The 25423-nt window shown below is 34.1% G+C and overlaps 1 protein-coding gene across 1 annotated transcript; it reads right to left on the minus strand.

Annotated features, from left to right (window-relative positions):
* Nucleotides 1-1093: 1093 nt before the first annotated feature.
* Nucleotides 1094-23858, minus strand: LOC132737717 (uncharacterized). Its single transcript, XM_060725044.1, has 11 exons — nucleotides 23707-23858; nucleotides 15741-15792; nucleotides 15355-15527; nucleotides 14311-14392; nucleotides 13573-13774; nucleotides 10836-10903; nucleotides 10246-10322; nucleotides 9402-9511; nucleotides 8832-8944; nucleotides 5472-5633; nucleotides 1094-3426 (listed from the first exon to the last, which is right to left on the minus strand). The coding sequence occupies exons 1-11, from the start codon at nucleotides 23770-23772 to the stop codon at nucleotides 3338-3340; spliced, it is 1194 nt and encodes a 397-aa protein (XP_060581027.1). The 5' UTR covers nucleotides 23773-23858; the 3' UTR covers nucleotides 1094-3337.
* Nucleotides 23859-25423: the final 1565 nt, after the last annotated feature.

Raw genomic sequence — 25423 nt, forward strand, 5'->3', positions numbered from 1 at the left:
CCTAAGATCACTAGTTTGACATGTTAACCACTCTGCTATGCCGACGGAGTTATCAGTTTACCTCAATATTACACATGTGAGACACTTCGCTAGTGTTTTTATGCTCTGAAGCCTCTTATCTGTAGGACTGGTAGGCATATTGATAGTACATGTATACATATACTGTAACCTAGACTGTTACATGTTCATTCTGTTAGCTTTAACTTACATACTTGATTTAAAATACCAATGGCCAGCAGCTTTATTTTACATAATGAGAGTATGACCATGACCCCTATATTGCCATGACATAAAACACCCATTGCCAACAGCTATATTGTACATAGTGTACCTGAATATGACCCTGACCCCTTAAAATAACCTTTTAGGTTAAAATTTCTAGGAAAAGTGATGTTTATTTTGTTATCGACATATTAGAGACAGGTGCTAGTTTGTTATATGTAACATCTTGTTTAGATCTGTATTATGTACAGACACAAAACATCTCTAGTTTAACATGCTGACATAGGTTTCATATGCTTTATGATCTATGTACAGTGTACCCATAAATACAAATGTACATGTATCTTGTAAAATGTTGAGCCATCAATCCTATCTTACAGCACATTACAGATAACTTACCAGTAATTCCTCCACAAGTGGCATACTACTACTAATCTCACATAATTTCTGAATCACCAGTGACAGACATGTGACCATTAGAAACACAATATCCTAGATCAGTTGTCAGGGAGAAATTCTGCCACGCCGGAGGATCATACCAATGACCCCTGGATTAAAAAATTCAATGCTCTCCCTATGGTCATGGCTTAAAACACACAACTTACAAAAAGCAGAAGAAGACTTAGAAACAAGGAAAACAATATCTGATGTTTACAGTTTATATTTGTATTATATACTTATAAACATCATTAATACTGAGGTTACATTTAACATATATGACAACATTTCAACAGTATTCAAATTATTTACTCAGCCCACCTAAAAAAGTCTTTGTTTCACACACTTCAAATATAGTCGTCTTTATATTGAATACACATTTATAATGAACTGTTTATATATATTCTTTAAAAAAACAACACAATACCTTATACATGGACAATACATACAATCTAGTTCACTGTACCCTTTATGATTACATTATCATTTCATTCAAAATAAAAAAAATACAGGAATGGTGTTCTATTCTTGAACTTGTAAAACAGTAATGGAGCATATATTTGAATTTAATACTTGAAAAATAAGGCTCAAGTTTTTTATAAGGAAAAATTTAATTTACCTTCAGACTGTCTATATTGTACATGTACATCAAATTAAGAATTTATTCATTAGAACATAAAACCTTGTGTATATAGTACATTTAAGTATGGAATACTGACTAAAATGCTTAATATATTTCTTAGCACATTTTATATATTTTTAGTTTGATTAAGATGAAATTTCAAATATCATCAAAACTTATGATTGCTGAAAAGTTTTATCAAAAACTGTGCACATTTAGTAAAGAGTAACATCAAACTTTAAAGACTAAGTTTGAGGCTTTAAAGCTAGGCACAACAATTTTTCTGAAAAACTTCAAATTTATGACGGCTGCATGAAATGTTTAAGCAATATATAAATATTTCCAAACCTTATTGTTGCTTTTGAATATATAAAATCTGACAGTATTTACTTTTTTACTTAATTTCTCTCCCATTACTAATGGAGTAAGACATATATTTTCATTTCTATGCATTATACGTAGTCTAAAAGGACAGTGAATGCTTTAGACTTGCTTAGCTCACTTTATTTGTTTACCTAACAGTATTTCTTGTGTTTTTTTTTTACACTTTTTAAATTATCATTAAACTAAGCATGAATTTAGAAGCATTCAGCCTTTAATGATGGAACTGACATATATGGTACCCTTTTAACATAACATTATTCTAACTGATTAGACAAACATGTTATATCTGTAAATATAAATATTCTTATAAATATAATATCACAGTTGCTTGATAAGTAAATCTACTTCTAGCCTAGACTACTCCATGTTAAACAAATGAGCTGCGTCACAACAAAACCAACATAGTGCATTTGCGACCAGCATGCGCATCCGCGCAGTCTGATCAGGATCAATGCTGTTCGCTGTCAGTTTCTCCACTTGTAATAGAGTTGGTAAGCGAACAGAATGGATCCTGATCAGACTGCACGGATGCGCAGGCTGGTCTGGATCCATGCTGGTCTCAAACCCACTATGTTGGTTTTGTCGTGGCACGGCTCAAATGTCAATTTTAATCAGTCATACAGATAGACTAAAGAAACAAAAGACCTAATGTAAGCCTTGTCTTGATCAACTCATACATCTGAAATATACTTTATGAACCAAAAAAGTGTGCAATTGTATAAAAATATATTTTAATGTGAAGATGTTGATGATATATAAAGTCATATTTAAACAGTTTCTGATATACTAAGCAAGATTGGGCACTAATCTTTTGTTGAAATTTAAATATTTCTTGGATATTGATATTTAAAGTTAAGTAATGAAAAACAAATAATTTTTTTTATTTATAAAAATAATGGAAGTATGGAGTAAATAACTAAATACTTTCTGACTATACAGAATAAATTTGTATAGTATATCCTGATGAAACAATAGAAGCAAATCAAACTCTTTACAATAAAATTTCTAAATTATGATTTCAAAAGAATTTCTCTCCAAAATGAATATAATATAAAAAATTTATGACCGTTATTTCTAATTGATAATTTGACATAGGATTTAAAAAAATTCAGCTGAATGTAATTAAAAATACTTCTATCTGTGATATTTTAATTGACTTAAAATTAATTACATGTTAACATTTATAAAAAAAGAGTTCTTATTCACATGCTTTAAATGTCCTCCATTTATACAAATGAATAAGCATCTAACCTCTATATTGTGTTATACTGGATTATAAACAACAGCATGGTATTTGTTAATTGCTTATTAAATGATAAAGTAAGTAAATTAATCTGTTAAAACAGTTAGTTTAAAAACTATTAAAAGTCTCCTAGTCACTCATATAAAAACAAATCCCCTTCATAAATTAACATACTAATTGGAAACGTTTGATTTTTATACAACCAATAACATCTGTTCGAAAATTACAAAACGTTGAAAAATTAAAACTTATCCTACAACTTAGCCAAATATAATATTTTAATAAGTCATCATTTCAATGTATATTGATTTTTTACTAAATAAAATAAGAAATAAATAAATAAACAATCGCACTTCTAATGACTAAGGGGTTAAAAAAATCTGATTTAAAAAAAATCTGATTAAAAAAAAAAAGATTTAATATCTTGGTCATGTGAGATCATTTGGAACCTGATCATTCAAGGATGTCTCAGAAAGGTCATCATCACTAAGGTCAAGGTCATCCATATCAAGGTCATCTGGAAGAAACAAACAAACATACAGTAAAAAAGTTAATATGTTATTGTCAAGCTATATGTTTCTATCATTTCTTAATGATCAACATTATATTTTGTCCAATCACATTGCAGTATTTTTCAAATTTCTGCTTAGTCTAACTATGGTTAATGTGTACTAACTAAATAAAATTTACTTAATCTGTCGTCTAACCTGAGTCTAACAAATTTCAATAATACATTATATTAGGGAGGAGTTAGAGGTGTCGTTTGCACTCTGAATTATAAAATATCTAGGTTTTCAAAACAATGCCAACGTTACTTTTTAAAGGTCAGGTGTTTCTAAATGTGAGGATACAATCAAATTTATTACACAGATAATACATGTGGGGCACGCAGAGATAATGATTACATCGTAACTTTTTTATATCCTTTTAACTCTAAGAAAAATGTCTGTTAAAAATTGCTGACTATTTTAAACTTTATATTTTCCAAAACATTATTTTCTTTCAGTTGATAGGAATGAACTGCATTTAAACAATCCTTGACATTAAGAATACAATTTTTGGCTGGAAAACTCATTGTAAATGGACCTGTAAACCTAAATTGACACACAGAAATATAAAAAAAGTGAACTGATTTTCAAATGAGCAATTCAATAGGGATTCAATAGGGATTTTAAATGTTAGTGAATAACTTGAAGCTAATAACGAATTTGTATCAATTCTTAATCTCTAATGTATTTTTCTCACATTTTACTTTTATTTTAAAAGGATGTACACATTTCATTAACTGCATTATTTTTATCTAATTGCATCATTTTCCTGGCTGTTTTTTTCCACATATTTTATAGAAACATGATAGTCTTACTGTAGATAAAGATAAAAAATTCTGTGACAATTCAGTAAAAAAATGTTGAAAGGGCCATTCAATTAGCTTATCTAAATGTGACATGTTAGAAACTTGACAAGGTGTAGACATCTTGTAGAGCGAAAGGGCGGAGCTATCAGTGATTTAGAGCAATGCCTTGTTTTTGGTTGAAAAAAATAATGTTGATCATTAAATAGGTTAATGTTTAATAATATGCATTAACAAAAATAATTGGTCGCCTGCCTGCGGCAGGCTTGACCAATTATTTTTGTTAATACATATTATTAAACACTAACCTATACATAGTGGAAATAAAACCTCATAAAACATACACGTTTATGTTCATGGTATTTATATATATAGTCTATTTCAAAATATTCAGTAACTGTATTATCTCTGATAATATCACATTCTAACAACAAGTAGGAAAAGGCCAAAAAATCATAAGTAGAGAGTACTAATATTAATTCCAAGGATGGAATAAATTTGCATATCACACAAGCACACTATGAGACAGATTTAAATTTCTTAATCTATTTTTCTTGTTTGGTATTTATTTAAAGTGATATAAACAAATGAATTGGTCAGTCAACACTCTTAATTTTAAGAGGACACCTTGATAAAACTTCTTTCATATCCCTATCAGGACTTGACCTGCAGAGATCACCATGTTGATTAAATACATGTACCAAGATGAATATTGATTAATCCATTAAGTTGGAACACCGCTAAACCTGTCCTCATCTAATCCAGTCCTATTTCTTCTTTAAGAAGATTACCCTCTAATGTGGAAATCCCTTAATTTCAGATAGTTTCCCTAGCTCAAATATCTTTAAACAGAATAAATTACACATACAATCCAGTCTAAAGTTTGACAAAACAAATAAGTCTGGACGTTTGTTCAGATGAAATTTTTGAAAGAATTTTTTAGTAACATTTAAGTTATTCATTTCCAGCTGTTTAAATACAGTCCAAATTGCCTTTATTATTATAAATATTGAAAAGAGTACTTTGTCTCATATGAAAACCCCTCTAGTCCGGAAACTTGTCTAAACCAGACATCTTTGTCTGTATGTTGTTGGGCTCAGAGGGATTCAAGATGTATACATGCAATATTGGCCAAAAACCAACACTGATAAATCATCATCATTTTATTATGCGTAAATTTTATAAAATCAAACTGTGAAAAAAATAATTACCAGAATCTAGATCATCAATTTTATGTTGTCTTGTAAACTTCTTATCTTTAGCTGTACCAGGCTCAAACTCAGTAAAATCTGAACTCTCCGAACTTGCATCATCAGATAGATCTATATCATCTAACACTCCATTCTCATAGGGCTTCATCATAGGAGGTAATCCTTAAAATAAAATTTACATTTTCATCTAGGCACAATGTCATAAAGTTTTATAGACAAGATCTAAAATATTCTAGCTCGACTATTCTTAGTGCTTGATAATAAAAGAGCCTTGATAATACAAATTTTTTTAGTTAACAAAGGGGCCAAATTTTTCTTTAAATCAATGTTACAGTTATAGGCCTTGGAGAGAGTCCTATTATGCTAAATAATATGTATAAAATTTCAGTTTGTTTCAAAGCCAGATGAAAATATCTGAGGTGGTATACAAACTTAAACGTCAATTTTAAGTCAAAACAAGAGCCCGGTTTGAGCCGGGTGATGCTCCCCGAATAGGTTTTGGACACAGAAAGTACACCTCTTGTAGTTTCAGAGTTATGTCCCTGGAAAAAGTTCAAAGTGCAATAATTCCAAAATATGGCAAGGCAGAGTTACTGTTCTTTGCACTGCACGCACTTCTAATCAATGTGATCTATCAACCTACAAAGTTTCTTGATGATATCTCTTATGATTTCCAAGTTATGTCCCGGACAATTTCAAAAAGTAAAAATAAACAAAGGGCAATAACTCCAGAATTAGGCAAGGCAGAGTTATGATTCTTGTGCACTGCACATCTACCCATTGAGATATATCTACCTACAAAGTTTCATGTTGATATCTCTTATAGTTTTACAGCTATGTCCTGTACAAGATTTTTCTAAAAGGGGAGATAATTAAAAAATGAGGCTTAACAGAGTTATGGTTCTTTTGCACTGCACCTCTACTCAATGAGATCTATCTACCTACAATGTTTCTTGATATCTCTTATAGTTTTAGAGTTATGTTCCGGACAAAGTTCAAAGTGTTAAAATAAACAAAGGACAATAACTCCAAAATAAGGACAAAAAGAGTTATTGCTCTTATGCACCGCACATCTACCCATTGAGATCTATTCACCTACAAAGTTTCATGTTGATATCTCTTATAGTTTTAGAGTTATGCCCCAGACAAGATTTTTCTATAAGGGGAGATAATTCAAAAACCAGGCAAAATAGAGTTATGGTTCTTTGACACTGCACTCCCCCTTAATGCCCTCTACCACTGTATGAAGTTTCAACAAATTATCTCCAAGGGTTTTCAAGTTATGCTCCGGACAAGACAACGGACGGACAGACAGAAGGACGGACGGACAGACAGACGGACAAGGCGCCGACTATATGCTCCCCCGAAATTTTTCGGGGAGCATAAAAAGGGCAATACTCTTTCAAAATGCTTGATAGAGTTACCTCCTCTTGTCTACAGATTGGGGGCATGATGAACAAGTGTGCAAAGTTTCAAAGCCATATGTCAATGGACTTTGTAAATATTTGAGGTGTTACAAAACCTTTTACATAAATTCTAAGTCAGAAAAGGGGAATAATTCTGTCAAAATGCTTGATAGACTTATCTCCTCCTGTCAACAGGTTGATGACATGATGGTGAACAAGTGTGCAAAGTTTCAAAGGCATATGTCAATGGACTTAGAAAATATTTGAGGTGTTACAAAAACTTTAATGTAAATTCTAAGATAAACAAGAGCTGTCGGTAGGACAGCAACGCTCGACTATTCTTAGTGCTTGATAGTAAAAAAAATGCTTGATACAGTTACCTCCTCCTGTTTACAGGTTGGGGTAATGATGGTAAACAAGTGTGCAAAGTTTCAAAGCCATATGTCAATGAACTTTGAAAATATTTGAGGTATTACAAAAACTTTAACATAAATTCTAAGTCGAAAAAGGGCATAATTCTGTCAAAATGCTTGATACAGTTACCTCCTCCTGTCTACAAGTTGGGGTCATGATGGTGAACAAGTGTGCAAAGTTTCAAAGCCATATGTCAATGGACTTGGAAAATATTTAGGGTATTACAAAAACTTTAACATAAATTCTAAGTCGAAAAAGGGCATAATTCTGTCAAAATGCTTGATACAGTTACCTCCTCCTGTCTACAGGTTGGGGTCATGATGGTGAACAAGTGTGCAAAGGTTCAAAGCCATATGTCAATGGACTTTGAAAATATTTGAACTATTACAAAAACTTTAACGTAAATTCTTAGTCGAAAAAGGGGCATAATTCTGTCAAAATGCTTGATACAGTTACCTCCTCCTGTTTACAGGTTGGGGTAATGATGGTGTACAAGTGTGCAAAGTTTCAAAGCCATATGTCAATGGAATTTGAAAATATTTAAACTATTACAAAAACTTTAACATATAGAGGATATTTGTTTAGTTTAGTGTAAGATCGAAATATATTTCACCGAGTGAGCACCAAAATGTATATTTCACGAGTGGCGCAGCCACGAGTGAAATATGAACTTTTGGTGTTCACAAGGTGAAATATATTTCGATCATACACTAAACTAAACAAATTTTCTTTTTATTATATGCAAAGAAACGTTTTAAAAAGACATTAAACCTAATACTGAATGAAAAGCGCGCCAAATAATAATACAACGTGACGTCATTTACGACGTCACGTCATTAAGTTGGTACCCAGTACTGTGCACGCTGGTATTTCACTGAAACAACGTAAGGGGCTTAAATTCAAAACAGTGAAATTATCAAAGTGGTATTTTCACTGTTTCAAACAGTGAAATTACCAGTTTTATTTCACTGAGATATTTCTATAAACCACCGAAAAGCATGTAATAAAAGTGGTTACGCCGACGCTCGGGGTACTACAATAGCTCTACTTATTCTTATCGAATAGTCGAGCTAAAAAGGGGCATAATTCTGTCAAAATGTTTGATACAGTTACCTCCTCCTGTCAACAGGTTGGGGTCATGATGGTGAACAAGTGTGCAAAGCCATATGTCAATGGACAAATATTGGAAGCATTACAAAAACTTTAACATAAGTGGTTACGCCAAAGCCGATCCTTAGGTGACCAGTAAAGCTCTACTTATTTTTATCGAATAGTCAAGCTAAAAATAATAATTACATGCTTGATATAATTGGTTACATCTTATGACACTACAGACCACTAGAGCCTTTAACAACGGCATGAGCTGACACTTGCATGCAGCCATCGGTCGTCTCATAGCAAGCTGGCTACATGTAGCTTCCAAATAATACAACAAATAATATAACACCTTGGCAGTATTATAAATAATAAAAGTTTTTTCTGTCAGATGATTTTATTCACTTGGTCGTGAAACCTTAAATAAGAAACACATGACACTTACCATTGGTATATAATGCTGACTTGGATATGGGTGAAGTTTTGACTGGACTTGACACAGGGCTAGATGATTGTTCTATAATATCAATCTTGTCCTTCAATGCACTTAAAGTACACCTGAATTATGAACAATATACAGTATTTACATCATACATTATATTATACAGTAAGAAATAATCCAATTTTCAGACAGTTAAGTGATAAAATAACATTTACAATCCTGTTTGTACCTATCAAACTTTAAACTAAAACATTGCTGTTTATTCTGAAGACAAATAAAAAACTATGACAAGCTCTCAAAAGAGAACAGAGACAGACACACAATCAGAACTTCGATGGAAAATACACAAGAAACCATAAGATCCGGATCACGATCTTAGAAGGTGGCTAAATGGTTAAGAAGTCTGCATCATACTCAAAGAATCGTGGGTCCAAGATATACTGAGGTCACAACCATATTTGTTAGTTTTGGAAAGCAATCTTGAAAATGGTTCCAATTAATTTCAAGCTTTAATATCAATCAAACTTAAATTTATAAGTCAATACCAAATAAGAAAAATAAAGATTTTATCACCTGAGCTCATTTATCTGCATTTTCTCCAGCTGCCTGTTTGTGTTTATCATTGATACAGTAGATGATGGTAACTGAGATTTTTTCTGAGCAAGTGACAATGAATTCAGCGTCTATAAAGTAATATATTCCACAATTAATGCACAGATGAAGATAATTACAAATCAGAACCAATATCAAAGAAAAAAAAATTTGTAAAAAAAATTCCGAACAAAGTAATCTTTATAACATACATGCATCAGGCTTTCACTCACATTCATAGAGTCTTATTTAATATTTTATCTTAAATTTTGCAGTTTTAAATTTATCATGATTTATGATCGCAAATTTAGCAAAAAAATACAAAAAACAACAACACGCTGTAATATTAATATTCTCTATATCTAACAAATCTCATTTTTAAGCATTTTTGTCATATGCTTTTTCTTAGTGAAACTCTTAATAGATAATGTAAAATTTATTCAGTTTTATATATCATTAGAGTCATTAAACAATTTTTACATATTGTACATGAAAACTTGAAACATGATGTCATGTTAGTGCAATAACTGATTAACTCCTATTAAATTTGGGACTTATTCCGTTACTAAGATGACAATATATGAGCTACGTCATGACAAAACAAACATAGTGCGTTTGCGACCAGCATGGATCCAGACCAGCCTGCGCATCCGCGCAGTCTGATTAAGATCCATGCTGTTTGCCATCAGTTTCTCTACTTGTAATAAAGTTGGTAAGCGAACAGGATGGATCTTAATCAGACTGTGCGGATGTGCAGGCTGGTCTGGATCCATGCTGGTCGCAAACGCACTATGTTGGTTTTGTCGTGACGCGGCTCATATCATACCCTGTCAAAACCATCCTGACGACGCTCAGTCTCTCGTCTCCCTGATAAAACACTGGCAAGTTCTAGCTCAATTTTTGCTGTAAAATATACAACACTTAAAAATACAACCTCACACATAAATTTCAACCTTTTCTTTAACAAATAACTTCAGTTTTAATAAGGGATTGAAAATAGAAAACTATATTCATTCTTTTTCCAATTAAAAATTTGAAAACATTTTGGATTTCTTTTCACTATATAACCAATCTAACCACATTAAAATAAACTCTTTTACTTTGAATCAAATTTAAATGAAGAATATAATGAATTATGAACTTTAAATATTCAATAATGCCAGAATAATGCTTGTTTTTAAGTTTTCATACATTCCATATAATATTACCAAACATAGTAAACAGCCATTAAAACATGGCCATATAACCTGTTTCTTAGTGTCTTAATAACCAATATAGACCACTGAATAATTGTTTGATTTTAATAAAAATATCATTCATTGTTTTGCAGCAGCCATTTGTATAGATCATACAAATATTTTGATTGTCCAATAAAAAAACAGTATTATACATCGTATAAATGTACCCGGTACATACCAATCCTGGAGCGCATGACTTCAATATCTCTACGGAAACCTTCAAGCTCATCTCTGAATGCATGCTTTCTGTAACAACAACAACATTTCATTATAAGTCTTGTATTATGATGAAATTCCTATAGGATATTTATAAAATCAACATTTTCTTTTTTCCAACTAAGAAAAAACCTAGTTACTACAAAAGCCAGCACAATTATAATTACACAATATCAATTGCATTTTATAAAACAAAAGATAGTTTTGAGAATACATTTCATTTAAGACTGCTATTATACATGTATATACTATATCAAATACACAAAGACATAACTTATGTAGTTTTTTATTGTTGTTGAACTGACAGTACCAATTATGAACAGGAGGGCCATGATGGCCCTGAGGTCGCTCACCTGTATAAAGGCACCCGGGGCGGGGCCAGTTTAAACCCCAGAGCTTTTATTTGAACAAACTTGGAAGACACCCATTAGAAGATGTTTCATGCCAAATATCTAAGCTCTAGCTCTTAGGGTTTTTTAAAAGAAGATATTTAAAGTTTTTTCTTTCGGTTGCCATGGCAACCAGAGTTCTGCATGGAAACAACTTTGTTAAGGCTTCACACAAGGAACATCCCTGTGAAGTTTCATTATGATCTGCCTTATGGTTTCAGAGGAGATGTCGTTTTAAAAGTGTGAACGGACAACGGACGACGTACGACGGACGCAGAGTGATCCTAATAGCTCATCCTGAGCATATGCTCAGGTGAGCTAAAAACATATCAATTTTTATTCCTGGAAAAGTGTGGGTGAAAATAACATGATATATAAATACCCTCTTTTATCAACTCTAATACTAGATTTAATCAATTTTCAAATAGAAGCATGATTTCATTTATATTTATTTGAAAGACATTAAATTCACAACTCTATTGGTAAAAGAAGAAATTATCATGAGACTGTAACATATCTTCGAAGTACTTTAACAAGCATTAATTTTCACACACAATAAAAATAAATGTGCATATTCTATTTCTGGAATGGTGGAAATAACATCAAAATATCCTAAAATATTTCATGAAAAAATAAATCTACAAACAAGAGATCTACAAATCAAAATGAATATTGTGGTTAAGGAACAAATATTAATAATATCTTGAAAAATTCCAACTAATCTGATGATAGTCTTCAATTTAAGCTAAGATAAGTATTGGACATCCTATATCAATTATTAACATCCATTTGCTGCTTTTAAATTGTACCATATGACCATCTAATATATTTACATATTGGACACTGCAGCATCCTATATACAAGTAGTTATCCTGTACTGGACAATTTAGTGCATTTGACTTTTACCATGTCACGTCAAATTGATAAATGCCGTTAACAACAAAATTATCAGAATAAATGTTACGAAGAACATTGAAATGGTTGAAAATAAATTTTACTCTGGCTATATATTTATGTTTATGACAGGGAAAACTAACTTTATAGACTAGAATTTTTACCTCTGTAAAGGTCAAATATAAGAAAATTGTCCCGCTCCCTTATGGCATATAATCCAGAATCACAAAATTAAGTACTACTCATGTAACATGTTAGCAGCCATTTTAATTTGGTCATACTTTTCATTACTCTAACAATTCAACATGTTTAGTCACTTATACATGACGGGAACTTGAATCTTAACATATACATAAAATTACTGTTATTGGCCTTTAAGAAATTTAGTATAAGTGTGCTTTGAAAAGCTTTCTAAGAAGTAAAAATGTTCACCAAAACAAAACTTCTCCAATACCTAAAATGTTGATTAAAATTAAATCCTTATGTTATGTGGGTTATCCCAGAAATGTCCACCTGTGTTGGAGCTATAACAAGGTACTAAGGAATCAATTAAAGGAATCAATGGTCTACATTCAACTACATACTTTACCCAGCATGCAATTCTCAGCAATATTTTCTCAACTCACTAATCAAATATAATTGTATTGAAATGTCTTGAAACATACTAGTTAAAGTTTTAAACATCATTACATAACAACAATGAAACAAGGCTATAATATATCAACCATATATAATATGCTATAAAATCTTTGTCAACTATCTTTTATTTGTTAATTTTCAGCAAAAAAGGATGGTATCAAATGCCGAGGAAATATATTTTAAGTGAATAATATACATGTATAAACTAAATACAAAATGTAGAAGAAACAGAAAAAGGGCATTTTTTTTTTCTAATTTACTGATTGTATCAAGGTTATAAATTTCTATAATTATTGACATTGAGAAATACATAGAAAAAGTTCAGTAGTGTGAGTTTGGTGACAGATATTTGTTAAAAAAAAATATCAAAAATTTTCTCTTAATCAGGAAAAAATTAATTTCTTTAACTTCTTAATTTGTCATAGATCTGACTATCATGTGGAAGATTTATAAGGAAAGAATTTTTTTAACACTTGCACAAAACTTTGCATTTATATAATCAATGTTTTTTACACAAAAAATGCCCCATGTATTTAAATAACATTTACATTCATATTGGACACAAAAACACCATATCTAGATAGCTGAAATAATTATTTCTTTTTCTTGTAGGTACAATCACACAGAAAAAAACAATTAGCAGTATAAACATATATTATGGATGGGAGACAAAATATCATACCAATTGAATGTTAGATGTGTTTTTTTTTACACAAATGCATTTATTTTTTGAAGCATATAGTAAACAAAACCACGAAGCTAAAATGTTTCACTTACATTTCTATTACATCTCTATTCATTGACAATAACTGTGCGTCTGATAGTTGAGAACTACTCCCCTTCGCAGAGCTTATTTGTAACTGACTTTGTAGTAACTGTACTTCTCCTAACATTTCCCTCCTTAATTGTTCGATACGTCGTTCAACACCAGGGTCAGGTCGTCTGTCTCCTGCCCGCTCTGTAAGCTGGAATATTTCATCTGGAAAAAGAAATAAAACCATGAATGAAAACAAAAATGAGCCGCGTCATGACAAAACCAACATAGTGCGCTTGCGACCAGCATGGATCCAGACCAGCCTGCGCATCCGCGCAGTCTGATCAGGATCCATGCTGGTCGCAAACCCATTATGTTGGTTTTGTCATGACGCGGCTCATATATAGTATATACCCAACTGTTTATCATCCAATCAAAAGAGGCTTACTCAAGTTTTGACTGTTATGTTAGTAACTTTTACTTCGGATATACGCCTATTGAAGTAAGTACACCTTTATTACAGAAAGTACTAGAAACATTTAAGTACCACAGAAAAAGAAGATAAATCTACTGTAATAAGAAGTTTTAAGAATAACTCAATAACAATAACAGAAGCCTAATAGTTAAAGTATCTTCAACTTAACCCTGAGATTCAGATTGTTGCCGTGAGATTGTGAATGTATTTCCCCAGTAACAGTAAGCCAAAGAGATGGTAAAGTATGTAACTATTTTACTGGAACAAGCTATAATAATTCACTTACTTCTTAGATCTCTAATTTGTTCTTTATAATTGTGTCTATCTGTTTCCAGCCTGTGTACAATACCTCTCAAATGATCTATTGCCTACAATATGATTTAACCATAACATGAATCAGATATAATATAAATCTACACAAAGTAAAGGAAATATTTTGGAAGGAGATAATATGAATCAAATCCTTACACATAGCAAATCTGTGATTAAAATAAAATTAATGTAGGAGGTGCAATCAAGTAAACATTATAGTTATATTAAAACTAGATAGTCAAAAACAATGTTAGCATATCAATTAAAATTCATTCAATTAAAATTTAAGACAATACATTAAAGTTTAAAGCATCTGCAAGAACCTGAAATATATCAAACTGGCAGTTTACCATCAGACTTCAATGTTTAATATTTAATTTTTTGGAAGGTGATAAATTGCCTTCCTAAATTATTGCACCTCCTTATATGTTGTCATTCTGACCTCTTGAAAATACCCCCAAGAACAACAACAGAATATAATGTATGCATAACAAAATAGATTGATGCTTTTAAGTTTTTAAGTATATCAGAAAAAAATATGTACAAAGTACAACATGTAGTTCATTTTTGGCACTTCAGAAAATAGTAGAAGAAAAACATCATTTTTGCTGATATTTGTCATTTTTTATTTCCAACACACATGAACCCTTTGTCTAACCAGGATATACACTATCAACAGCTGTTATCCCTCTGACTAGTACTGTCATTACATAGTCACTGTTAAAGGTGGGCCACGGAATACAATAGGAAAGTTTTCTGAATGACTTCACTCTAAATTATTTTCCCCCTAAGGAAAGGGTTTTTCCATTGAGAACTAAAAAAATTAACAAATATTTAACAGTGTACCCATACCATGTGACTTTCATGACATTTTATGGTTATACGGCAAAGAGATAGTAAATAAACTGCTTGATTGTCTGATGCTAATTGCTATATTATGTCAGAGATGTTATCTATGTCTCTGATTATGTCTACTAAAAGTAACTAACATTATGATTGCCCTTATGTTCAAACTTACATTATTTTGTTGTTCTATTTTATCAAGAAGGGTGGTTGTAGAAGGGTATGGCATGACAGTACTGGTTGTTGCTGTTCCAGTGAAGAGTTCAGTAGGAAAACTCTGGTTGTAGACTGAAGGTGAACCACTTGGTATCTCTAATAGGGAAGTACTTCTTTTCATTGGAGTTGAATCTATTGTAAAGGTAAAATCAGAAGTAACAAACTTGTGAAGAATGATTAACAATTATTAGACTTTTTTATGCATAAAACATTATGAAATCAATCAATGATTATTTGTGTCAGTATATTTATACATGCTGATATCAAAAACAAAGCATATCTGATTATTAACTGTTAATTTTACAAAAATGATATAGTGAAGAAAATTACTAAGTTTATACTCACAAAATTTTGGGGCCCATGTAACATTTTTCGATCCATTTGCATCATACTTGTTCTGAAAATTCAAAAGAGATTTCTCTTTTGTGTATTCTAGAAATTTTAGTTGGAGAAGCAGGGACTCTAACTTGAGGCATCTAGCTTTGAAGGAAAGAGTTTTTTACCACTAGATTACTGAAAACATGCCTGCTTATTTGATGCCAAAACAAGTATGACACTACTCGCTCAAAATCAAAGACATAAGTTGCCTACTTAAAGTAGGCAACTTATGTCTTTGATTTTGAGCAAGTAGTGTAACTTTAATTATTTTCACATATTACTTTAACTTTCATATTTTCAATTAGATCTACATGTTCACTGTGATGTTACACATATAACCTATCTACTGTCTATGATAAGACTGTCTCAGTGTATAAACTATTAAACTCACTTGCACTTAGTTAAACATAAAAAGATATATATGAAAAAAAAAACACTCTTTAAACTTAGTTTAAAATTGTTTGCAATGTTTCCTATTTTAAATTTTTTACTTGTAGCAGAATTACCTTATCACATGAATAAATTATTCCAAAATATTTTGGGACCTACATGATAACTTCAGATAAACTACTGTGATAACATTGGATTCAGTATCATGAATTGTGACTTCTACATCACAATGTGTACCTTATTATGACCTAGATGAAGAGACACAACCCTTATAAAATTAAACAAGGATAAGCTAAGCATATACTTCATAAAATATTTGATAAATGTTTTATACTTACATCTACCACTCGATCTGAATTACATGTTGTTGAAAACCGGACAGTCAGGGGGTAGGGGGATGGGGGGGGGTTGTAGTGAGTGAGACTTTTCAGGCTCCTGAATGTTTTGGACTTGGTTTTTTCGTCTCTGAGACATGCCATTCCTGATCTTTAAAACAGCTAGTTTACAATACAATATCAGTATGTGTGACATGTCCTATGTTGTTATAGTTTGACTAGTCAATGGATTGGATTATCTCAAATACCAGGGTTTTGAGGACGTAATCAGGTAATGCCCTAAAGGAAACGACTGTTTACGTCCTCACAAGACAAGAAAGGATGATAAATATATGTAAATCAGTCGTGTCCACAGACATTTGAGGTTCAGAACCTATCCTTGTTTTGAATCGCCCCTTAATTTAAACGGTCAATAAAAATCATTAATATTTTAACACAAATGGGATGCTATTGGGGATCTGTCTTAATCATTAAACTTGTGTTAGCGCCAATAGTTGTATTGTGATTTGGTATAAGAATACCGCGTGTTACATGAGTTACTTCCCTTTGTGTTAGTTTTGCCATTTGCTCTGTAATAAAGTTAAATTGTTCGTTGGTGATTCTTTCTCCTTACTGGCGTGGCGGCAGCTGTGTTAATAAAGAAACAACGCCTGTTCGATGCTAAAAAGACTTTTTCGTTAGCCACTCTACCAAAATCTGTACGGAGGCGGAATAAGCTCAATCAAGGAGTCCAACGAGGCAGTTTTTTACCAGTAACTGTTTACAATTTATCTTGCAAATACAGCAGTGTATAAAGGAGCTATTACTTACACTTCGTGACTTAAAACTGTATCTATGGCAACTCAGCGCGCTCCTAAGCAGTGGCGTCTCACTAAGAACGAGACTATAACGTCATTCGAGTCGTGGCGTCAGAATCTCCAATATACACTTTCTCTTGACGCCAATTTTGCTACTTACTTGGTCGATGGAGCTACTTGGTTAAAGAAGACAAGTAAAAACCCGGTTCGTGCTTTACAGACGACGGTGAGGATGTTCCTCAACAGGCACGGAGAACAGCGCTCAAAAAGTAACACATTTAGAATTGATGCTGGCCAAATTGCTAACTTTTGTCCTGTGATTTCTAGAAATACCATAGTAAAAATTCTACATGCATGAATGACATTTGGCAGGCTATTCGATTACACTTCGGTTTTCAAACCAGTGTGCGGTCATTTTTTGACTTTGACGGTATAAAATTAGAACCTGGAGAAAGACCTGAAGATCTTTACCAGCGTCTATACAGTTTCGTTGAGGACAGCATGCTCACTACTACAAGTAGAATAAGCCATCATGGAGAGGTCCCAACTTCTGACGAGGAAATGACTCCAACTCTTGAAAATATGATTGTGTTGACATGGCTCAGGCTTGTTGATAAGAATTTACCAATCCTGGTAAAACAGCGGTACGGCACTGAGCTTCGGTCAAAAAACGCTGTCTTCATTAAAACCAGAAATTTCTCAGGCACTTGACAGCTTATTGGACGAAATTCAAGTTTCAAATGAGGCAAAAGTACTTCGTTCCACATTCCATAAACCTGGTTATACAAAACAAAAACAAAAGCAAAAAGAATGCCCTTTGTGCAAGCAAGCGGACGTCAGAAGTTCAATCATTTCTTAAGTGCCTGCAAATACCTACCTGAAGAGGACAAACAGTACATGACGAAGGTGCGACAAATGGCAGTCATCGACTCTGACAGTGAGTCGGAAACCGGACTCTGAAAGCATCCCAAGTGCTCAAGAAACAGTCACATCGCGTAACACGTAGAGTCGGCACAAAGCAGTCTCCAGCTATAAAGATGTTTCATCGGCACTTTCCTGTTACCATAACGCTTGATACCGGTGCTGAATCCAGTATGATCAAGCATTCTTTGCAAAGTACATTGACGCACCCATCATGAAGAGTAATCAACATGCTACCCAAGCTGATGGTGTAACCCCATTAGACATTATCGGCGAAACACACATTACTTTGTCACGGGCGCCTTTGAGTTTCAGTTGGATGCCCTTGTTGTTGCTGACTTAGATGTAGACATTCTTGGCGGTGTGACCTTTTTATGGCCGCTAATGATATTTCAACACGCCCAGCAAAAACAGCAGATAGTCTTGCATGATCGTGAAATTGTCCATTACGGCACAACCTTCTCATGCCGATTCTAAACACAGAGTGCGCAGAGCCCAAGTTCCTTCGTGATCCGTGCTCCGAGGGTCTTCACAGGTTACATGCCTGGGTCATTTGTAGAATTGGACACCCCCAGTAATGTCGATCCCGAGGATCATTTGCTGTTGAGCCGAAATGTGAACACAACTCTTGGTTGTCACCCCAAATTGTTGATGCCGTTGTGTAAGATTCGTATCGTTAATACCACTGGTGAGCCCGTAGCAACCCGAAGACATGAGCATGTGTGTAATGCAAGACATACTGAAACTATGTATGAAAGCTGTACAGACCATTTAGAAACAAAAAACAATGTCAAAAATTTGAATCCTGGCAACTACTCAAAAACCGTTGTGCTTGACCCGGATAACACTCTAACCAATGAGACCAAACAGAAGTTTCGTACTACTCTGTATGAGTTTGACAATGTTTTCAGCCCACACCTAACTGGATACAATGAGCAGTAGCCCTTTGAAGGCAACAGTGAACATGGGGCCTGTTCTTCCCCCTCAGAGGAAAGGACGAGTACCTCAATACTCTAAAGACAAGCTTGTTGACTTCAAAGTAAATTTGATGAACTGGAAAGAACAAGGCGTGTTTTGCTCGACCTGAAGATACTTAATGTTACCGTCGAGTATCTTAACCCATCATTCCTGGTTAAAAAGCCACAAGGCGGATTCAGATTGGTGACCGCATTGCTGATGTAGGGCGGTATAGCACAGCCACAGGCCTTCGTTAATGCTGACGCTTGAGTCTGTTCTAAGATCAATAGGCCAATGGCAGTATTTGATAGTTTCAGACTTAAAAAGTGCATTCTATTCAGATTCCCTTGCCGTGAGTCGCTTAAGTACTGTGGAGTGTCTACACCATTTAAAGGTATCCGTGTATACACCAGATGTGCAATGGGAATGCCTGGCTCAGAGACGGCCCTCGAGGAGCTCATGTGCCGAATTCTGGAGATCTACTCCAGGAGGGTATTGTTTGCAAGCTTGCAGATGATCTCTACTGTTGGCGGTGACACACCTGAACAGCTACTTCACAATTGGCGTCGCTGTACTCGCTGCACTCGATAATAGTAACATCAAACTAGCCCCATCAAAAACAGTTATCTGCCCTAAATCAACCAATGTGCTAGGCTGGATTTGGTCAGAAGGAATTTGTCTGCTAGCCCACACCGTGTAGCTACAACTTGCTTTCATGTCAGCCTCCGGAAAATGTCCGCGGTTTAAGGTCGTTCATCGGAGCATACAAAGTCTTGAGCAAAGTTGTCCCTGAATGTTTCTATCTATCTTGCCCCACTAGACGATTTGACAGCCGGTCATCAATCGCAAGACAAAAAACGATGGGATGATCAAAGTCTCGAGCATTTCGAAAGGGCAAAACGTGCATTAAACGACCATAAATCAATCGTCATCCCCCAACCAAAATGACAAATTGTGGATTGTAACAGACGATCGGTAACCAGGCGTGGTATTGGTGCTACGTTGTATGTTATGCGAAAACACAAGCTACGATTAGCAGGATTTTTTAGTGCGAAGTTGCGCAGACACCAAGTTACCTGGCTACCATGTGAAATTGAGGCTTTAAGTATCGGAGAGCAGCCATTAAACACTACAGTCCGTATATTGTGCAATCATCAAAAGCAGCATGCGTTCTTACAGACAGTCAGCCCTGTGTTCAGTCAGTTCAAAAGCTCTATAGGGGTGAATTTTCTGCCAGTCCAAGGGTGACGTCATTTCTGTCTAACGTGAGTAGATATCAGGTGGTCGTACAACATTTAGCAGGCTCTGCTAACGTACAAGTGATTTCGCCAGTAGAAATGCGCCAGATTGTACGGAAGTACGATGCCAGATTTGTTCCTTCATACGCGCTATGGAAGATTCAGTTGTGCGTTCCCTCAATGTTGACGATATTGTCAACGACACTGCCCGCTTACCTTTCACTACAAGATCGGCTGTTGGCGTGATATCCAGGGTGAATGTCCAGACTTGCGTCGCGTGCACTCTCACTTAAAGCAAGGGACTAGACCGTCCAAAAAATTAACAAACATAAAAGATGTTAAACGGTACTTTGCAGGTGGTTACTATTTCAAAAGATGGTGTTTTAGTTGTGAAGCGTTCTGAACCATTCTCTTCCGAGAAAAGAACAAATAGTTGTACCACGTTCCGTTCTTGATGGACTTCTTACGCCATGCATGTCAAGCTTGACCACCCTACAAAGCATCAGTTAGACTTGTTGGTGCGAAATACTTCTTTGCTTTAGATATAAAACAAGGCTATCGAGCGTGCAACTAGCTCGTGTCACACGTGTGCTTCCCTTAAGAAATTCCCAAATCATTAGTACAGCAGTCGAGCGAGGATCCCCCAGAATCCGTCGGATTAGCATTCGCAGCTGATGTCATGAAGCGTAAGTAAACAATGCATTCTTGTTGTACGAGAAGCCGTAACATCATACACAAAAGCTGTCATGGTTGACAATGAACAAAAAGTCACTTTACGTAATGCTTTAGTGTGTTTAATGATGGATATGCATCCAATTCATGGTCCACCTGCTGTGATAAGAGTTGATCCCGCACCCGCCTTTGTTGCGCTTCGCGATGATGAGCAGTTAAAACAGGCTAATATAGTATTAGACATAGGTCGTGTTAAAACGCCAACAAAAACCCTGTTGCTGAAAAAGCCATAGCTGAATTAGAGGACGAGATAGTTCGCGTCCAGCCCGGTGGCGAGTCTATTTCTGAAGTTCAACTGGCCACCGCCGTGAACCACCTGAACTGCCGTTTGAGACGAAAGGGAATCTCTTCCCGTGAACTGTGGACACAACGTGATCAGTTTACGCACAACCAAATCCCTATAAGTGATAGAGATGTTATTCTTTCTCAAAATTCTACTAGAAACAAAAACCACTCGTATAGTGAAAAGTCGAAGTGTTCGTCATATCGAAATTGTGAAACCATAGAAATAGTGATATAGTGTACTTATACTCCGACAAAACTAAACATGCTTCTCGACAGCGATACATCGTAGTTTCCGTTGATGGTGATTGGTGTTTCATAAAGAAATTCACTGGTAACCAATTACGCTCCACCTCATACAAAGTGAAAAGATCGGAATGTTTTCGTGTGCCTTCTGATATATGTGATATATCTCATAACATCCCAAATCTGACAGAATCTGATTGTGATAGTGATTCGGAGATATGTGAAGGATTAACTGTTCAGGACGACAATGCACCTGTAACTCTTACAAATCCGTTTGATTCTGACGATGAGAGTTGTTCCCCTTTGATCGTTATGGAGCAAGTTCACGCAGATGATCACGACGTCGCGGTAGACGATAGTGTATCACATACTAGCAGACCACAGCGTTCTCGGAAACCCCCTAAGTACTTAAATGATTATGTGTGTTAATTACTTTGCAATATGTGACAACATTAATTCACCATTCCACACGAATTTAAAGTTTTGTTCAACGCTAGATCTAGTTTAATACCAAATGTTGTTTATATTGAAATAATGTTATTGTTATAACAATCTTGAAAGTGTATCTTAACTTTCTGTCGACATTATGCATGTTCAAGTTAATCCCACACATGTGTTCAATATTGTTGAGTTTTTACAAAAGCTTTATTTCTTCTTTCAATCTAGTGTTATAAGTAATCACACGTTTTAGTTGTTCACTACTTAAGCAAGTACTATAGAAGTCATGTGTGTGTAATTATATATCTTTATATATATCTTTACTGATCTGATACTGTTTGAATATACCTCGTCAAACAAAATATTTTCATTTCAAAAGAAAAGAGGTAGCGCCAATAGTTGTATTGTGATTTGGTATAAGAATACCGCGTGTTACATGAGTTACTTCCCTTTGTGTTAGTTTTGCCATTTGCTCTGTAATAAAGTTAAATTGTTCGTTGGTGATTCTTTCTCCTTACTGGCGTAGAACCATTTCCACAAAAATAATAAAAAATTTCATTTATCTCAAGTCTAAAGTAAAGGGTCGATTCAAGCCGGCAGGGTCTTTCAAATAGAATGGTCTCGAAACACGCTATGTAAACCCTTCTCACTACAATTAAACATGTCTCGGTATAACTAGGTGTAGTTTGCTATACGCAAATTATGTAAGTGTTCAAGAAAAGGGCAAATATTAAATACAAGAGCAAAAATGAAAATTTTAATGACATGATGTTATTTAAAAATCTTTAAACTTGTGAAAAAAGGATAAATATTTCAGAAAATAATGTTTTTTAAAGCCATATTTGTTGAAAAACATAAATTGCTTGTTCAGAATATTTGCTGATAAACGGCGCCATTTTGAAAATGCACCAAATTAAACATCAAATATTTGCAAATAACATCGTGAAATATTATAATATTTTTACATGATACGATTTAAAAACATCTTTTCTCTGTAAAATCAATTTTTATTTTGTCATTGAACAATGCATAAATTTAAAAAGAGCTCATGAAACTCAGACCTATTTTCAAATATGAGCAGTAGATTTTACCTTGACACCGGGAACGAAAAATTCCTAATTTCATTGCAAATCTATAAAATTGTTATCTTTAAAGTAAAAACTGATAATATAATGTAGTCAGAGTTAGTTTTTAGTAAGTTTTTGATTGCTTTAACAAAACATTATCTTATAATTTGATTTTTGAATGGTGATGTGCTATGCGGTAGATAACCCAATCACGTGACTCAACCCGAGACAGTTTTTTTCGTAAAATTGGTCCGTCTCCAGACCATTCTATTTGAAAGACCCTGAAGCCGGGGATAGGGTTTGACTCAATGTCTGCGGACAGAGTCTGTGGTCTGACATGTCCATATGTAGACACTTGAGGGTGTGGAGCTTAAAACGCCTTTAAAATCCAAATAAAATGTATATTTGTCAATCTCAGCAAATATACATTTTATTTGGATTTTAAAGGCGTTTTAAGCTCCACACCCCAAGGCCAAGTGTCTGGTCATGTCAAATTATGAAATTATTCACTTTAATTTACATATTCTTACCCTAACTTTCGATAAATTCGCCTTTGATTCGTTAATGATTGACGTAAATTTCTTTTCCCAATCCATTATTTCTCAAGAGTTGATATTTATAGAAGCAGCTTCGAAAAAATCATTTTCACGATCAACCGGATCTCGAATGTCAACAAAGAGTGTTAGGTTCAACTAGTCCATAAATGATATTACAGCTAAATTCCGTAAATTTCCGTCTTATACCGTATACATGATATTTGAAAGACACTAGTTAGCTTACCAAATAATCATTATCAATTATAAATATAGTCTGGAATTATCCTTTTATCAAATCAAAATAACTTTCAATGTGTAAATTAGATACTGAACAGTACTGTGATATAAGCATATTTTTTAACATAAACTTACAGTTATTCATGACAGGCACCAAGCAGAGGGAATGCACATCTGTTGACTATTATACAAATACTCATTCTTCTCTATTAATATGACTATTTTGTCATTGGAATACCTTGCCCCAGATGTTGTCACTTTGTCTACGTCCATGTTCAATTAATAGGCTGTTATAGCCAGACTCTAAATACACATCTTTTTAAACTTTTATCTCACTTTTAAACCTTTGTTTTTATACTTCTTATAGTGGTGAAGGCAAAGTCTATGTCCCCAGCAGGAGTACATAGAAGATAGATAAACTGGTTTGTTGTAAGAAATTTACGTGATATTTTACAGTAAAACAGAATCGTTTCAAACAAATTTGTTTTTGGTTTGTAAAAGCTTGATATCACCAGGTACGTTTATTAATATACGTACCTGATATCACCTTATAAATAACCCTCTTTGTTCATTTCTAATTAGTAGCTTTACTCGAAATCGACAAGTGCTTATTTTCGCGCGCAAATATAAAAGCTATGTTGGTTAAGTCGTTCAACAGTAAACCAAAACCCTCAACAGAATCTGAGTCGATTTTTTTAAAGACATATACATTATACATGTAGTTTCCTGTTAGTAGCGTTTCCTGTTAGTAGCGGGCTATATAGTGCCTGTTAAACCTGCGTCAAATGGAATTTCAAAGTTAAAATTCGTCTGCGAACTGATCCCACGTGCAAGTATACATGTAAACTATATTAATAAGCTCTACTGTACATGCATGAAAAGATGTGAATGTTTAAGTAAATTACGGTCTATAAATTTATGATTACAGACTTTTCTAAGCCAGGACCTACTTAATTACAGCCTTGCCAACACTCGTCTTAATTACAGTCGAAACTTGTGCCCTCAGTGAATTCTGGTGGTCAACTCACATGGTATATTTTTATCATACACTTTATAGAATTAAGTAACAATTTTATGGATATTTTTGTTGTTAATGTTCAGATCTTAATCATACAGGGAAAAACACTTTTGACATGTACTAATTGATAACCGTTACTTCTTTCAATTACTTAAATAAGTCAGTATGTTTAGAAAACGCTGAATTTCCGTTAAAGCCCACATATACAGGAGCAGTAGTCCAGTGGTAGGACGCGCGCTTAGGGATCGAGAGGTCCCGGGTTCGACTCGAACCCCACCAGGGGCACTGCTAATTTCCTTGAGCAAGAAATTTACCTGCGATTGCTTCACTTCACCCAGGTGTAAATGGGTACCTGCGAGGGTGGTATAATTCCGTTGCGCCAAATTGTCGGCTGCACTAAGCGGAGTTAAAAGACTCCCCAAGGAGATTGATAGATAGATACCAGTAGCCCGATGA

Source organism: Ruditapes philippinarum, unplaced genomic scaffold (assembly GCF_026571515.1).
Source record: "Ruditapes philippinarum isolate M1 unplaced genomic scaffold, ASM2657151v2 ctg2555_1_1_1_1, whole genome shotgun sequence".
Classification (NCBI taxonomy): Eukaryota; Metazoa; Mollusca; class Bivalvia; order Venerida; family Veneridae; genus Ruditapes; species Ruditapes philippinarum.